This window comes from Balaenoptera acutorostrata, chromosome 13 (assembly GCF_949987535.1).
Source record: "Balaenoptera acutorostrata chromosome 13, mBalAcu1.1, whole genome shotgun sequence".
In the NCBI taxonomy this organism is placed as follows: Eukaryota; Metazoa; Chordata; class Mammalia; order Artiodactyla; family Balaenopteridae; genus Balaenoptera; species Balaenoptera acutorostrata.
The window spans coordinates 27,602,275-27,619,991 of NC_080076.1; the positions used below are offsets into that span (position 1 = coordinate 27,602,275).

A 17,717-nucleotide genomic window follows, 5' to 3' on the forward strand; every position below is an offset into this window, starting at 1 on the left:
TGCTGTAAACCTGTTGAAAGATTTTGAATAGGGGATGGTGAGATCAGATTTATATTTATAAAAAATCATTCTGGATGTTACATGGAGAATGATTGTAGTGGAAAAAGATAGAAAGCAAGATAGAAAGACAGGAGGCTACTGTGGTCATCCAGGACAAGGGTGGCAGTAGCAGTGAAGTAAAGAATGATCAGATTTAGGATGCATTTTGGGTTTTGTTTCACTATGAAATATTTCAAGCATACAAATATAGAGGGTAATAGATTGGTATACCTACCTTCCAATTCTATCATATCTTAACATTGTGTCATATTTGCTTCAGATCTTTTTTTTAAGAAAGAAAACTTTACAAATACAGTAGAATTCCCCAGAATAGCCTACAGATCCTATTCCCTTCTTCTCAGAGGTACCCTCTGTCCTGGTTTTGATACTCATCATTCACATGTATGTTTTCTATCACATATGTACATATCCATAAATATACAGCATTGTTTTTCCTTTTTGCAAAATTTACATGAAAGGTATATAACTTTTTCCAACTTGATTGTTTCATTTGGCATTGTTTTGGGGAATTGTCCATATTCTTATATGAAGCTCTGGCTCTATTCATTTTTTTCTTCCTGTATACATAGCATTCTTTAGCAGGAACACACCACAATGCATATATCTACCCTATCCTTGATGGACAAGTTGTTTTTAACTTTTCACTGTTACAAACAGTGATGGAATAAATATCCTTGTACATATCTGCTGGTGCACATGTGCCTGTATAAGAGTTTCTCTAGGTTAGTACTTCCTAACTTCAGGTCATGCACACAAAGAAAACAATAAAATTTCTGTGGCATGTTAATAAACTGGAGGGGATTTAAGAATATCTATATGGAGCTTGGTGAAAAAGCTCATTATTTTTTCATATAAGAAAGAGTGGAATACTAAAGTATTAAGGAAAATATAAAATATTAAATTTGCATAAAACTTCCAAATGAAAAATTTCATAAGTTTTAGTGAAAAGCTTTAGAGCACTTCTATGGGCAGGTTTAATGTTTGAATTGTCTGTACTTCTTGATCAAGACATTTTAATGACAATGTCTTCAAGTTCTTATTGACAAGATACTTTGCATTTTTACAATCATTCAAAAGTTGAAATTATATTTTAAAAATCAAGTAACCAGTCCTTTTCTATCATTGACAAATATAATTTTGAAATTTTTTGATAAGTAAAATAGGTTTTAGATTCTAGTTGTGGAGATAGCAGAGTTCCTTTCTATATACCCCAGTTTCCTTGATTATTAACATTTTTTTTAAATTTAATTTTTATTTTACATTGGAGTATAGTTGATTTACAACGTTATGTTAGTTTCAGGTATACTGCAAAGTGATTCAGTTATACATATACATATATCCATTCTTTTTCAGATTCTTTTCCCATATAGGTTGTTACAGAATACTGAGTAGAGTTTCCTGTGCTATGCAGTAGTTAACACCTTGTATTAATATGGTATATATGTCACAACTAATGAACAAATATTGAGACATTATTAGTAACTACAATTCATATTTTATTCAGATTTCCTTAGTTTTTGCCTAGTGTCCTTTTTCTATACCAGGATCTAGCCAGGATACCATATCATATTTAGTTGTTGTGTCTCCTCAGGCTCTTCTTTGCTGTGATGATTTCTCTGACTTTCTTTGTTTTTAATGACCTTGACACTTTTAAGGAATACTGGTCACGTGGTTTGTAGAATGCTCCTTGATTGGGATTTCTTTGATACTTTTTCCCATGATTAAACTGGGGTTGTGTGTTTTTTGAGAGGAAGATCACAGAGGTAAAGTGCCATTCTCATCACATCATATCAAGGGTACATACTATCATCATGGCTTATTCTATCTCATCAGAACCTGAGAGATGATAAAACACTGTTTCAAGACAATCTTTGTCATAGAGAGCAAATGAAAATAGACTTGTAGCAGCTTCCAATCCTTTAAAATTTGTTGAAATTCGAAAACAAACAAAAAAAACCAAACGACCTGATGTAAAAATGAGTAAAGGACTGAATAGACATTTCTCCAAATAAGTTATTCTGAAGGCCAATAAGCACATGAAAAGATGTTCAACATCGCTAACCATTAGGGAAATGCAAATCAAAACCACAAGGAGATATCATCTGATACCTATTATGATGGCTACTGCTAAAAACCAGAAAATAACAAGTGTTGATGAGGCTGTGGAGAAGTTGGAACCCTTGCACACTGCTGGTGGGAATGTAAAATGGCACAGCTGCTTTGGAAAACAGTATGGCAGCTCCTCAAAAAATAAAAATAGAATTACCATATGATCCTATAATTCCGCTTCTGGGTATATACCCAAAAGAATTGAAAGCAGGATCTAGGAGAGATATTTGTTCACATTAGTCACAATAATCAAAAGGTGGAAGCAACCTGCTATTGACTGAATGTCTGTGTCCCTCAAAAATCCGTATGTTGATGCTTCAATCCCCAATGTGATGATATTTGGAGGTGGGGCCTCTGGGCAGTAATTAGATTTAGCTGAGGTCATGAGGGTGGGGGCCCTAGGATTGGCTTAATGCCCTTATAAGAAGATCAAGAAACCAGAGCTCTCTCTCCCCATCATGTAAGGATATAGTAAGAAGGTGGTCATCTGTAAACCAGGAAGTGGATCCTCATCAGACACTAAAGGCTGGCACCTTGATCTTAGATTTCTCAGCCTCCAGAACTGTGAGAAATGTTAGCTATTTAAGTCACACATTCTGTGGTATTTTGTTTTAGTACCCCAGCCTGATTAAGACACAACCTAACTGTCCATGGACAGATAAATGGGTAAACAAAATATGGTATATACATACAATGGAATATTATTCAGCCTTAAAAAGGAAGAAAATTTTTTGTCATATGCTACATCATGGATGAACTTTGAAGACATCATGCTAAGGGAAATAAGCCAGTCACAAAAAGACACATAATGTATAATTCCATTTATATCAGGTACCTAGAGTAAAGTCATGAAGAAAGCAGAATGGTGATTGCCAGGGTCCAGCAGGAAGAAAAGAATAGGGAGTTATTGTTTAATGAGTATGGAGTTTCAGTTTTGCAAGATGAAAAGAATTCAGGAGATGGAAGGTGGTGATGGCTGTACAGTAACATGACTATACTTAATGGCACTGTATCGTACACTTAAAAGTGGTTAAGTTGGTAAACTTTATGTTGTGTATATTTTATCACAATTTTTAAAATTGTTGAGGCTTACTCTATTATGCTCAATTTTGGTAAATATTCCATATGTACTTAAAATAATGCATTTTCTGCACATTATTTGTAATCACTGGGTCAAATTTGTTAATTATGCTGTTCCAAAAATCTGTATCTTTAATGATTTTCTGTTTGCTTTTTGTATCAATTACTGAGATAGGTATGGTAAAATGCTTCACTGTACTTGTGGATTTTCTCACCGTAGTTCTGTAAGATGCATTAAGTGCATGTCATTAGGTGCATACAGATTTAAAATTGCTATATTTTACTGGTGAACTTAACTCACTCAGAGAAGTCCCAAGTATGGTATCCCCATCAGGTCTATAAATGTAGACCATTTATAGTTCCTCCTGGTCCAGAGGCAATTTATTAATCAGAGGTCATTTTTATCATAAACCTCTATCATGTTTCCAGGTGAACAGAGCTAGAAAATTAACTGAAGGTCAAGTTCTTATGTAGAAAGGAAAAGGTTTTGTTAATCCTTTACCTACAGTGATTTTTTTTATCAGTCTGAAAAATCTCAAACTTTATCTCGTCACATATTGCTACTGCCTCATTTTGGTTTTTTGTTCTTTGAGGACTCCAATTAAACATTTGTTAGACTTTTCCAGCATTATCTTCTGTCTCAAATTTGTCTCTAATATTTTCTTATGCATTTTCCATCTTTTTGTTTCCCTGAGCTTCATTCTAGTCTTCTAACATGTTCTGGTTATTAATTCTCTCTTAAACCATGTGTAATATACATATATACCTATAAAGTTATCTGTTGAGTTCTTAAACATCTCAATTCTAGAGTTTCTATTAGATTATTTTTTCAAGGTTTGTTTATTTACTTATTTGTGTAAGCTTGCTTTTATTGCAGTCTTTTTCTGATTTTTGATTATGTTTGGTCATTTAATTTGTAAAATTTTATGTAGGTTAATTTGAGGTTTGGGCTAATGATATCTTCATCTGGAGAGAATTTTTGTTTGATTCTGCCCAGTGTCTGTGGAGTACCACTCTAGGATCTGTTTATTCAGTATTCAAGGAGTGAGATTTCCTGATTGCTATAAAACCTGAACGCAATTGGTGGAAGTGCTGATTTATTTCTGGTTTATCTTTACCCTACGGGATCTTGTATTAAATATGGGGGGTGTTTATTGGACTTTGCGTCTTCTGTGGCACTAGATTTAGATTTATGTCTCTCTTGCCCAGCAAACCTGCAAAAGTCATAGCTCAGTTTATAGATTTTACTTTTGGATTGTCAAATGTCTCAGGATAAATGTCCAGTTTAACTGCCTAGAATACTGCCTTCTAAGATTTTGACTGGTTAACTCCTTACATTTGGCACTTGCTTCTGATTTTCTAAATCCAGATTTTTTGGTTGTTCTTAGTTGCTGAGTTGTATCAAATTACCAATTTCTTTAACATATATGCTAGTGTGAAACCATCCTTGCATTACTGGCATAAAATCTGCTTGTAAGTTAGATAGGAAAATTAATTTTTGTCTGGTTTTGGCATCGAGGCTATAATAGCATTTTAAAATAAGTTTCCCTCGTTTTAAAATTCTCTCTACAGTATTAGAAATCAGATCATTGGTTATTTCTGGTGGGAGGTTTGACTGGGAAGGGGCAGGAGGGAATTTTCTGGGGTGATGAAAATGTTCTGTATCTTGATAAGCATTTTTCAAAACTAATTGAAGAGTTTACTTAAAATAGGAGGATTTACCTATATGTTATTTATACCTTAATAAAAATTGTTCAAATACTAATAACTGTTGAATCTAGTTGGAATGTATACAGATATTCATTGTGTTATGCTTTCAACTCTTGTTTGTATTTAAAAATTCCAGACTAAAAAATTGGGAATATAAAAGATAAATTCATTGTTCATTTTCTTTGATACTGTATAGTTTCAGTAAAGGTTAAGGTAAAGTGTAAAGGAGCAAAGAAATGTGATTAAAATAGATGTGTGCTTGGCAAAAGAAGAAAGGTGGCTTGAAACTATCTAGGAGGCTTGAACACGGATATAGGGAAAGAGGAAGAAATCAGTGGAAAGGAAAAGAGAGATGTTGAGATCAAGAGGATTGATGGGTTCAGAGACAGGCAGAGAAAGGATTAACAGAACAGGTGCTTAGAAAGTAAACTCAGTATTTCATGCATGGTGCTTCTTATGGGTTGTAAGCTCCTTGGTGGAAGGGCTGTATTGTATTCTATTCATCTTTATTCCCCTGAAGATCCTAGCTCACATTGGCCTTCACTTAATGTCTGTTGAACAATGTTAAACTCTACTGAGGTGGAAATCAAGGTCTAAGGAGAATAAGCCAAGATCAAGAATAAGCCAAGCTAAAGTTAATGGCGGAAAGCCAGAATTAGAACCTACTCTAGATACTGTTCATTCTTTTACTCATTAAACCAATAAGAGGCCCACAGTTTTCCAGGCATTTGTCAGTCATTATAGTCTAGCGGGTTTAAAAACATTTTTAAGAAAAAAAGTTAAACGATAATTATTTATATAATAATCACACAAAGACCTACGTAATTACCATGGAAAAATATCAGGAAGGAAATATTCAGATCCTATGAGCAGTCAGAGAGGGATCTGAATTAAAGTGGGGGCATGTGGGTTTAGGGAAGGTCTTTCTGAAGAAGTGATACTTAAACTGAGAGCTGAAGGATGAACAGGAGTTAGGCGAAGAAGTGTAGTGGTAAACTATTCTTGGCCCAGGGATCAACATTAGGTGTCTTAAATGGATTCCATCCACCTCTTCAAGGAAATTTAAACCCTGGATTTGGTCCAGCGAATTTTTTGACCAGCTTAACTCAGCATCTTCTCATCCTTTGTCAGCAAGTCAGGAGTGCTGTGAAACTTCCTTCCATCTTCTCTTCCTCTGACATTTCATCTTTCCCAGCTATCTTATTTCCCTGACCCCTCGACTTTCTATCAGGGCCCTTCTGGGCACTCTCCTATTTCACTTCTCCAACTTCCCCCCCTCCCCAACCCTTTCAACTCTGCAGTCCTTGACATTCAGTCGCCCTTCAAAGTCAGAAAGAGCCAGCTAGGTTAGTACTCTTGAGGATATTAGCAACCCAAAGAGGTCTCACCAACCTTGCCCCATTAGATCAGAACAATAGCTTATCCAACACCCATATTTAGGTTGTTCCGCCACAACTACTCCGGGGGATGCCTTTATTTGTGGGTGCTCCCTCCGTCCACAGCCACCGTCGGGAAGGGCACTGTAAATGTTCCCGTCACAAGTCCCGGCCATCTCTTCTTCCTCTCCGTCCCTCCCCCAGCCCAGGCCCTCCTCCAGTCCCGCGGGTAACGCTGCAGTCGCGAGGACGCTTCAGGGACTGGGCCTCCGCGCCGTGGAGAGGAGGCACCCGCGGGCTGAGGGCTGCACAGCAACAGGGCCGGGCGCCGGAAGGCGTGCGGGAGGTGGGCAGACGGCGGGAGGGGGCGGGGACTCAGGCTAGGCCAGAGCCGCAGGCCTCGTGCGCTGGCGGAAGACGCTGGCGGAAAGCGGCCGGCCGGGAGGGCGGGGCGCCGGGGGGCGGGGCCGCGCTCGCCGGGGGCGGAGCTCCGGCGGCTGTCACGTGACGGGCCCGGAGGCAGCGGCGGCGGCGGCGGCGGTGGCCGCGGCGTCTTTAGCGGCTCCCAGTGCAGGATGGTGCTGGAGGCGGCGGCGGCGGCCGTTGTGGCGGCGGTGTCGTTGGCGGCAGCGGGAGGGGGTGCTGTGGCGGCAGCGGCGGCGGCGCCCGCGGGTGGTATAAAATGGCGGATTTCGAGGAGTTGAGGGTAAGCGGGGGCGTGGGAGTGGAGAGCGGAGGCCGCGGGGGAGGGGAGGGTAGGCGAGGCGGGGAAGCCGCAGCGTCGCCGGCCGCCACCTTCTTGTTTCGCGCGGACCGGTTGGCGGAGCCCCGAGCCCCGGCCCGCGTTCGAACGGGCGCCCGGGCGGGCGGGGGAGGGGAGCGAAGCGGCGGAGGAAGCCCGTGCCACCGGGTGGTGGCGGGCCTGGGGACCAGGTGAGCCGGTCGGTGGGTCCCCACACCTGGCGCGGGGCTTCGGGGCCGCTCTCGGGAGGGGCTCGTGGGGACCCAACTTCCCCGTTTATTTTAAGGGGTGAGGTGGGAAGCAGGATTTGCTTTTCCACCTTCGTGAGGGGTGTACGTGTCTGTCGATTCCTAAGTCTACGGGCTACTCACTTGGTGGGAGGCTGTCTTCTGAAACGTGAAGTTCCTTTTAGGAATTCTCTCTCTTCTGTGGGTGATGCTACCGCTTAGTCAGATCTGTCAAGAGAAAGGCCCCTTCCTCCCACCAGTGCTTCCTCAACATCTTGGGGAGAAGCGTGGTCTTTTGGGAACCCTACCTTCAATGATCGGTCTTAAACCTTGGTATTTTCTTAGTGCCATGGTAAGAACTCCGCAAAGTCCGTGTTGTCATGAGGTTTGTGAACTCGTTTTGCACTTGAAAATTTTTTCTCCCTAGCCTTTCGAACAAGATCACAACTTTATTGTTGTTAACCTTTGTATAGTAGAGGTTTGAAATGCGCTGTGTTGGGGTTAGAACGGAAAAGATATTTTTCCAGTGGGGTCATAACCTTCAACGCCCTCAACTGAGACAAAATTGTGATAAACGAGCCAGATTTTTTTATGGATCGCAGAATTACTGGCGGCATAAATGGGATACTTAAGGACGGAAACCCTGATTAAAAAAAAAAAGTCTTTCAAAAAAGGGATGAATAGGAACTTGAAATTAAGTTAACTGCAATCAGTTTGCACAACCATAGACGTGTTGTTAGCATTACTGTTTCTGAATAAGAAGGAAGAGAAGTCTGGTGAAAGATTCAGTTTGTATGTTTATTATTGTTTTTTGGAGAGGGGTGGGATGCGGGGGAAGCATGTTGTCTGGTTACCTGGCTGGTTTGGTGAACATCAGCAAAGGAACGTATTCATGGTTCTGATCTAAAGGTAAATTGTTTCAGTTCGAATAATGCCTGCCATTTTCTCTCTTGCTGTTTCAAAAATTATTTAATTCCCAGTAAAGAGAAAAGTATATTAATGCATTTTATGCCCTATGCTAGTTTATACAGAGAACTGTGATAGTAGGTAAAGGGTGTTCATATTGATAAGTGTAAGGGTGTTAGTGTCTGAGCCTCAGCTGTAGAGGTTATAACACCTGTAGAGCTTTTGAAACAACCAGGCCTGAGCCTCACCTGTGTAAATTCATGCATTAGGTTTAGGATGGGTTGAGAATACTGAAGTTTGTAGTTATTTTTATCTGCAGTATTGTCTTGGTTTTTGTGTAGTAACGGATTATATAACTTTACCTCTTCTAAGATGTTTGTTGTTGTTGATGAAAAGTTTTCCAAGGCTTGTGTTAGACTTTTCTGTTGTTTGTCAAAGCTTAATAAAAAGTGAAGAGTTTATTTATTGGTATAGGGCAGAAAGGGCAGTCAGTGCTTAGGTTGGAGTGGAATCAGGAACTGGAAAGTGGTTGGAAACCAAGATTTTCTCTTTCTTTGTCTCCCCTTCTTCCCCCTTCCCTCCCCACTCCCTCCATCCCATACCCCTCTCTCTTCCCTCCCATTTTGTTTTGTGGGTCAGCTTCATCATATTTTTCTGTAAATCAGCTGTCTTTTGTTCTCCCTGCACTTGCTAGAAGATGGCTCCTCTGCCATAGTTCACGTTAGGAGACTAACTGGGGAGAGTTTTCAGAGGCGGGAAGGGTATGGGCTGTGCAAATGCTGAAAGAGTTCTCCACTTCCGTTTTTGCCTTACCTGCTCAGTAGCATCCTCTACACTTAAAGACGTGCTGTAGCTCTCCCCACTCCCCATTGCAAATCGTGATGATGATGATGATGGCAGATATCCATTATAAGAAAGTGCTTATTACATGCCTGGCCCTGGTTTAAGCACTTTACATACATACTTATTTAGTTCTCACAACAATTCTGTGAAAAATCAAGGCACAGAGAGGTTGAATAACCTGACCTAGATCACACAGCTCAATACTGGAAGATTTTTAACCTCAGAGGTCTAGCTTTAGAGTGAATGCTCCTTCGAGTCTAAGCTGTACTGCTCTGTTCAGTTTCCTTTGGGTCCACGTGGTGCTCCTAGCTACCATCCTGCACTTTATGAACTAAATTGAATGATAAACAATACCCTGCTTATATGATATATAATATCGTAGGAAAAACTGGACAACTGAATAAAAATCTAATTAGAAAGGAGGAAAAGGGGAAGAAACATCGAGGGTTTTCTAAATGGTCTCTGCTACAGAATATATTTTGAAGTAAATTGAAGGACCAGGAAAAATCACGGGCATTGGTTTGTTGGCTAACTTCTTGGCAGTAGAAGAAATGGCCAGCCGACCTGAATGCCACATATTTGGCTGCTGATAATGCCGCTGAGAGGATTTCCTTTATCTTTGTCCGTTATCATTCAGGGCCACTTCCTAGGAGCCCGTATAACCAGAGCAGGTCACTGCTGGCTAGTGCTGGAGTCTCCTGTACTGGAGGTCTGGAATTTTGGGAAAGGTCATCTTCACTGTGCTTCAGTGACTCCTGTGCCTTTGCTTTGCTCGGGGGAGGGGAGTTATTTGACGAGGCAACTCCTGTAGAACCTTAAGAGGCTGCCTGACAATTTCAGTTTTTGAGACTGCCCTGTGGGCCAGTACCAGAGATCTTGTCCAGTCACAGCAGAATATGGCATCCCTACACTTTGCTGCTTTCAGTTCAAGTGACCAGTAGAATACCAGCACACCTCTCTTCATTTCTTCTGGGAGAGTGGATCGGTGAGGGTCCACTTCTGTCCTAATTATCTATAGCCAGGAGGTTAGAGTCACATCATACAAACCTGACTCACAAGATCATCCTGATGGGTTGAGGGAAAGGAAGGGATAAGTTCTCTGTGAAGGGAAATTGTGGGCTGTATAGTCAAAGATGATTACAGTAGTGCATTAGGTATTAGAAGCTTTCAAGGTGCTAGAGAAGAAATTATTCAGTTCAGTGGTTGCTTGTTTAAAACATTTATGTTGTTAGGAGTTTGTGAATTAACTAGTTTGTGAATTAACTAACTATTGAATTAACCTGGGACAAGCTCATGCATTCTGGTGGCCTAGGCCTCTGTCACTGTGGCCCTGCTTTCTTCCTCCAAAACATTCTCTAGCAGTGCCAAGCACAGTGGTGGAAGAGAGGCAGAGTAGTTGGAGTCTGAAGTCCCTCACCTCTTCTTCAACCAGAGCGGCTTTTCTACCCTTGTCTCCTCCAGTTGCATAATTTCAATACTCCTACTGGTGCAGTCCTTAAAAAGGTCGCTGCTACAATTTAACCTGGTTAATCCACTCTTCCTTCTTCTCTCAAGTGTGGGAGTGGAGGGGGGATCTACTGTACTAACTTTTTTTTTTTTTTAAGGCTCTCTCTCCTGTATTCCTCATCCTCTTTCTCTTGTGCATTGAGAGTTTATTATCTCTGTGCGTGTCAGAGAATGAGAGTGAATGTGTGTGCAGGAATCTAGTGGAAGAGCCAGTGATAGTAACTTTCTTAATAGATACTGGTAAGCCAGACACGGAAGATCTAATAAGAGGCTTAAATAATTCTATAACAGAAGACTTTCTGCCTAGAAGGCTTGAGGGTTTGGTTCCTTACTTGCCATCCTGGTACCTTTGGGTGCTGTTGGGATACAGAGGGAGAATGGGAAGTTAATGGGGAAGGGGAGTGTTGAGGTTAGAGGTCCTCATCCCTCCAAGCTGCCAACTATTGGGCAAAGAAATAGACTAATACATATGATAGATGTTAACAGAATTCACCATATAATTCAAAGCTGTTATTAGTGGATACAACTAAATTTCCAGGAGGACTTCATTTAAGATCATGTCTATGAAAGCACATTCAAAACCAAATATTTAATTTAAAATGAAATAGATAATTTTTTTATAGTCAGTAAACCAAGAGATTCTTAGCTGTGGTAGACATTTTTGTGTTTGTTTGCTCCTTAGGTCTGCACCCTCCCTCTGGTAAACATGAATATCTTTTCTGATAAAGGTGGCATTTTTCTAACAAATTCTCCAAATGTTTCTCTTTTCTCAGCATTTTTGCCTTTGTTTTTCCGGATTGGATCTTAGCTAGTCTATTTAAAAAAAGATTTTTTTTTGAGATATAATTCTCGTACCATAAAATTCAGCTTTTTAAAGTGTGCAATTAAGTGGTTTTGGTCTATTCACAAAGTTATACAACCATCACCACTATTGAATTTCAGAACATTTTCATCACCCCAAAAGAAACCCATGCTCATTAGCAGTCACTCCCTATGCCCTCTTTCCCCCAGCTCTCAGCATCTGCTAATCTACTTTGTCTCTATGGATTTGCCTATTCTGGACATTTCATAGAAATAAAATCTTACATGTGGCCTTTTGTGTCTGGTTTCTCTCATTTAACATAATCTTTTCAGGTTCATTCTTGTAGATGTATCAGTACTTCATTCTTTTTTATGGCCGAATAATATTCCATTGTATGGAATATACCACATTTTGTTTATCCGTTTATGAATTTATGTACATTTGGGTGATTTCCACTTTTTGACTGGTGTGAACATTTATCTACAAGTGTATAAGTATTGTGTGGACATATGTTTTCGATTGTCTTGGATATATAACTAGGAGTGGAATTGCTGGGTCATGTGGTAACTCTGTTTAAGTTTTTGAGGAACTGCCCAACTCTTTTCCAACTGCTACACCATTTTTCATTCCTACCAGTAGTGTATAAGGGTGCTGCTTTCTCCGCATCCTTGTCCTCGTGGGTGTGAAGTGCTATCTCATTGTGGTTTTGATTTGCATTTTCCTGATGACTAATGATGTTTGGCATCTTTTCATGTGCTTATTGGCCATTTGTATATCTTCTTTGGAGAAATATCTATTCAGACCTTTTGCCCGTTTTTTAAATTGGGTTGTTTGCTTTTTTTTTTTTTTTTTTTTAAACAATAAGGACTTAAACTCCTTCATGGGTTAGGTTTTTTTTTAAAGAGCTCCTGACTTATTTATTTATTTAATTTTTTTGGCTGTGTTGGGTCTTCGCTTCTATGCAAGGGCTTTCTCTAGTTGTGGCAAGCGGGGGCCACTCCTCATCGCGGTGCGCGGGCCTCTCACCGTCGCGGCCCCTCTTGTTGCGGAGCACAGGCTCCAGACGCGCAGGCTCAGTAGTTGTGGCTCACGGGCCTAGCTGCTCCGCGGCACGCGGGATCCTCCCAGACCAGGGCTCAAACCCGTGTCCCCTGCATTGGCAGGCAGACTCTCAACCACTGCGCCACCAGGGAAGCCCGGGTTGTTTGCTTTTTTATTACTGTTTATGTTCTTTATATATTCCAGTTACAAGTTCTTAGTCAGATATATGGTATCAAATATTTTCTTCCTTTTTATGGACTATCTTTTCACTTTTTTGATTGTGTACTTTGAAGCACAGATGTTTTTAATTTTATCTGTTTTTTCTTTTGTTGCTTATGCCTTTGATGTCAAATCTAAGAAACCATTGCCTTATCCAATGTCAAAGATTTATTCCTGTTTTCATCTAAGAGCTTAATATTTATAGTTTTAACTTTTATATTTAGATTGTTTATCCATTTTGAGGTAATTTTTGTTTATGGTGTGAAGTAGAGATACAGCTTCCTTTGCATGTGGATATCCAGTTTTCGCAGAACTGTTTGTTGAAAAGACAGTTCTTTCCCCATTGAGTTGTCTTGGCAGCTAGTCTGTTTTTATTCAGGAATCTGAATTTAAGAAATTCACAGTTGAATTGAAGTTGAAGTAAAAGTGATGCGGAATCAATTGGTATCATAGTCCAAACTATCCTCTATGAATGTTCATTTTGAACCCACTAGTAACATGGTCATTTCCCTAGACTTTTTGGAAAAATGGTGTGAAACGAATAAGATTTTTTTTTTTGTGACTTTGCAGAGAACAATATAAACTTAACATAGACATTCGGAGTTCTCCATTTGGTTATTCATACAAGTCAGTAAAAAAGCAGATCTAGATTATGCCACAGAAGGTATGTTTTTTTTGTTTGTTCTTTGGCTTTTTTTTGATATTAGCATTGGAGATGCATGATTTTCAACTGTATGACCTTAGACAAATTGTTTGACCTTTCCCCCCCCAATCTGGTAATGGCTTTAATAATATATTTAAAATTTCTTATTCTTTTCTTCATCTTTTTTTTTCTTTCATTCTTTTTTTAATGAAAATGTAGAAAAATCCAAAAAGAAAAGTAAAAGTTATTTCTTAAATCTATATAACTGCCTTTAATGTGGATTTTTTTCCTTAGTTTTTCTTTTTTTTTTTTTTTTAGGTTAATTCCAAAACTCAAAAATAAAGCGTGTCTTTCTATATCTTGATTTTTCTTTCAACTCTATAAACAGTATCTGTTGCTTGACTCTCTAGTAGATAAGAAATTTAGGTCATTTCATTTTCCACCTGCCCTAGCACTTTGATTTCTACCAGTTACATTTTTGTTCCTAATTCTGCTGTTGATTATTTTAAACTTTTTGTAGCAGTTAAATTTCTCTTTCTTGACCTATCAGTTTTAGATACTCTCTCTTTAGTTCCCAGTCTTAAAGAGGATTTAGCACCCATCTTTTTCCCTTTGTTTCTCCCAGCCTCCACCTTTCTTCCCCATTCTAGCCTTCATTTTCTATTGATACTACGTTGTCAAGATTTATAGCATTTATATTATGGTTTATAACTCTTCTAAACTTCTCTATGCTTCTACGGGAAGATTCTAGAAATTGAATACTAATAACCAGCCTTTGTAATATGTGTGCTGATATAAGTATTAGTTACTATAGAGCCAAGTAGCGCGGAGCTGTTGAGAACCTCTGTGTTGTTAAACCTGGGCTCCTTAAAGGAGAAATACAATAAAGCCCTGCATGATTGTGGAGAGCTCATGGAAATCATTTTTAAACTTTAATATTATTGGGTTTGCCAAAAGGTTCTTTCTTTTTTTTCCGTAAGATGGCTCTGGTAGCACTTAGTTATCTTTAACTTCATTCGAAACAATTTTGTTAGCTTGTATGTGACAGCTGTCATATCAGCGTGCATTTAAAAAAAGACATCAAAATTGGTGAATTTTTTGTATAGCCATTTTAATATTGAAGATGGAAGAAAAAAAGCAACATTTTCACCATATTATGCTTCATTATTTCAAGAAAGGTAAAAACGCAACTGAAACACAAAAAAAGATTTGTGCAGTGTATGGAGAAAGTGCTGTGACTGATCGAACATGTCAAAAGTGGTTTGCGAAGTTTCACGCTGGAGATTTCTCACTGGACAGTGCTTCACGGTCGGGTAGACCAGGTGAAGTTGATAGTGATCAAATCGAGACATTAATAGAGAACAGTCAATGTTATACCACGTGAGAGATAACCAACATACTTAAAATACCCAAACCAAGCACTGAAAATCATTTGCACGAGCTTGATTATGTTAATCACTTGGATGTTTGTGTTCCGCATAAGTTAAGCAACAAAAACCTTCTTGACCATATTTCTGCATGCAATTCTCTACTTAAACGTAATGAAAACGTTCCGTTTTTAAAACAAATTGTGATGGGCGATGAAAAGTGGATACTGTACAATAATATGGAATGGAAGAGATATTGGGACAAGGGAGATGAACCACCACCAACCACACCAAAGGCCGGTCTTCATCCAGAGAAGGTGATGTGTATACGGTGGGATTGGAAGGGAGTCCTCTATTATGAGCTCCTTCTGGAAAACCAAACGATTAATTCCAACAAGTACTGCTCCCAGTTAGACCAACTGAAAACAGCACTCCACCAAAAGCATCCAGAATCAGTCAACAGAAAACGCATGATCTTCCATCAGGATAACGCAAGACCGCGTGTTTCTTTGATGACCGGGCAAAAAAACTGTTACAGCTTGGCTGGGAAGTTCTGATTCATCCGCTGTATTCACCAGACATTGCATCTTCAGATTTCCATTTATTTAGGTCTTTACAAAATTCTCTCAACGGAAAAAATTTCAATTCCCTGGAAGACTGTAAAAGGCATCTGGAACAGTTCTTTGCTTAAAAAGATAAAAAGTTTTGGTAAGATGGAATTATGAAGTTGCCTGAAGAATGGCAGAAGGTAGTGGAACAAAAGGGTGAATATGTTGTTCAATAAAGTGCTTGGTGGGACTTCCCTGGTGGCACAGTAGTTAAGAATCTGCCTGCCAAGGCAGGGGACATGGGTTCGAGCCCTGGTCTGGGATGATCCCACATGCCACAGAGCAGCTAAGCCCCGTGTGCCACAACTACTGAGCCTGAGCTCTAGAGCCTGCGAGCCACAACTACTGAGCCCTGGTGCCACATCTACTGAAGCCTGTGTGCCTAGAGCCCACGCACCGCAACTAAGAGTAGCCCCCCCCTTGCCGCAACTGGAGGAAGCCCGCGTGTGGCAGTGAAGACCCAACGCAGGCAAAAATAAATAAAATAAATTAAAAAAAATAAAGTGCTGGTGAAAATGAAAAATGTGTCTTTTATTTTTACTTAAAACCTGAAGGCAGTTTTTGGCAACCCAGTACAATGTGGTTTCATCTTGTAGCCATTGAACTTTTCTTGAAGATGGGCTTTCTGGAGCTCTCAACCTTTTTTTGTAATTTGGGCAGCTTGCTTTCTGGATCTTGCTATACATCTGTCATCCTGCGATTACATTGCACTCCTGGGTTAAGTCTGTTATTTGGATCTCATGTCTTTCTCTTTTTTAGACTTCTTTTTGATTTTACTGGAATATAATCTTGAGTAGTTTTTTAAAAAAATTTTATTGAAGTATAGTTGATTTACAAGGTTGTGTTAATTTCTGCTATACAGCAAAGTGACTCAGTTATACGTATATATTCTTTTTCATGTTCTTTTCCATTCTGGTTTGTCACAGGATATTGAGTATAGTTCCCTGAGTTATGCAGTAGGACCTTGTTTATCCATCCTATATATACTAGTTGGTATCTGCTAATCCGGAGCTCCCAATCCTTTCCTCCCCCCCACCCCCTCTTGAGTAGTTGTTTTAGAAGGGATATGCTGGTGATAAACTTTCTAATTTCTTGAATGTTTGAAAATGGCTTGCATTTGTTCCTGATTGAAAGTTTAGGTACAGAATTATAAGTTGGTAATACAGTTTTTCGTTTTGAATGTTGAAAGCTTTGCTTTAGGAATTTAAAACACTCAATATTGCTGATAGAGATCCATTGCAAATCTGATCGTTATCTTTTGTGGTAACCTTGTTTACAGTCTTTATGGTGATCTTATCTTTGGTGTTGTGAAATGTGTCTAGTTGTGGGCCTTTTTCATTCCTTCTGGTGGAACCTTTTCGGTTTTAAGGCTCTTCAGGTCTGGGGAATTATCTTCTATTTTTTTGATAATTTTTTTCCTATTTTGTCTGAGACTCTTGACAGGTGAATATCGGATTTCCAAGATTGACATTTTATTTGTTTACATTCTGGAAGGTTTCCTTGACTTAGAACTCTTCCATAGAATTTATTTTAGTAATTATATTTTTGATTTACAAGAGTTTTATCCTCTTTTTCTTTATTTCTTCCCTTTTTTTAAAAATAGCAACCTGTCCTTGAACTCTCTTAGGATACTAATTCCTTCAAAAAGTTCTCTTGAGTCATTTCTCAGAATTGGTAATGGTTAATAGTGGTTTATGTATTTGGGTATATCATGCTAATTAAAAATGTTTAAATATTTAAATTGTTCAATAGGTACAAAAGGTTGTTTATAACAGGTAAGATGTAGGTAAATAAACATACATGTGCTCACCACCCAAGTTAAGAAATAGTTCATTAGGTCAGCAGGGTGCCCTTCCCTGATCACATCCACATTATATAGATATATAAAATTATATATATATAAATCACACATTTTATATATACAAATTTTTTGTTTTTGTGTGTTTAAATTTTATACAAATTGAACAAAGCTGTATGTATTTGGGGTGTTTTGGTTTATCATTGTGTTTGAGTTTCCATTGTATAAATACAAATTTATCCATTCTTGTTGGAAATTTGTGTAGTTTCCTTTTTTTTCCTTATCTACACTTCTGAAATTCAAAAAGCTCTGAAATGCAAAATAAATAAATAAAACTGTGAACAAACTTAATCTGCATTGATATCATGTTATTTGTAGTCTTTATTGATCTCATTTAATGTGGATATTTAATACAGTATGTTTCACTGTAGAAACTCTAGGAGTAGCATTGCATTGCTGGGACTTAAGGATATTCGCATCTTCAATGGTACTGGATAATGCCAGATTATTTTCCAAAGAGGATTGTATCAGTATTTGCTCCCTCCAGGAATACAGAGGTTTTCATTCCTTAGCTTTCTTGCTAATACTTACTTTTATCAGGCTTTAAAAGTTTTTGCCAGTGAGTATGAAGTATCATCTTTTAGTTTTCAATTTTTTCCTTTTACTAATGAGTTTGAGCA

The 17,717-nt window shown here is 38.9% G+C and overlaps 1 protein-coding gene across 7 annotated transcripts in view; it reads left to right on the forward strand.

Moving 5' to 3' along the window:
- Nucleotides 1-6,849: 6,849 nt before the first annotated feature.
- PIAS2 (protein inhibitor of activated STAT 2) overlaps nt 6,850-17,717 on the forward strand; it is a 94,211-nt gene continuing 83,343 nt past the window's right edge. For all 7 annotated transcript variants that reach the window (XR_452464.2, XR_003621962.2, XM_007197204.2 and 4 more), the window contains exon 1: nt 6,850-7,041. Coding sequence is in view for 4 of the 7 variants with exons in the window: in XM_007197202.2 (XP_007197264.1) it covers nt 7,018-7,041 (24 nt within the window). In the remaining 3 variants the exon portion in view is untranslated. The remainder of the gene's footprint in view (nt 7,042-17,717) is intronic.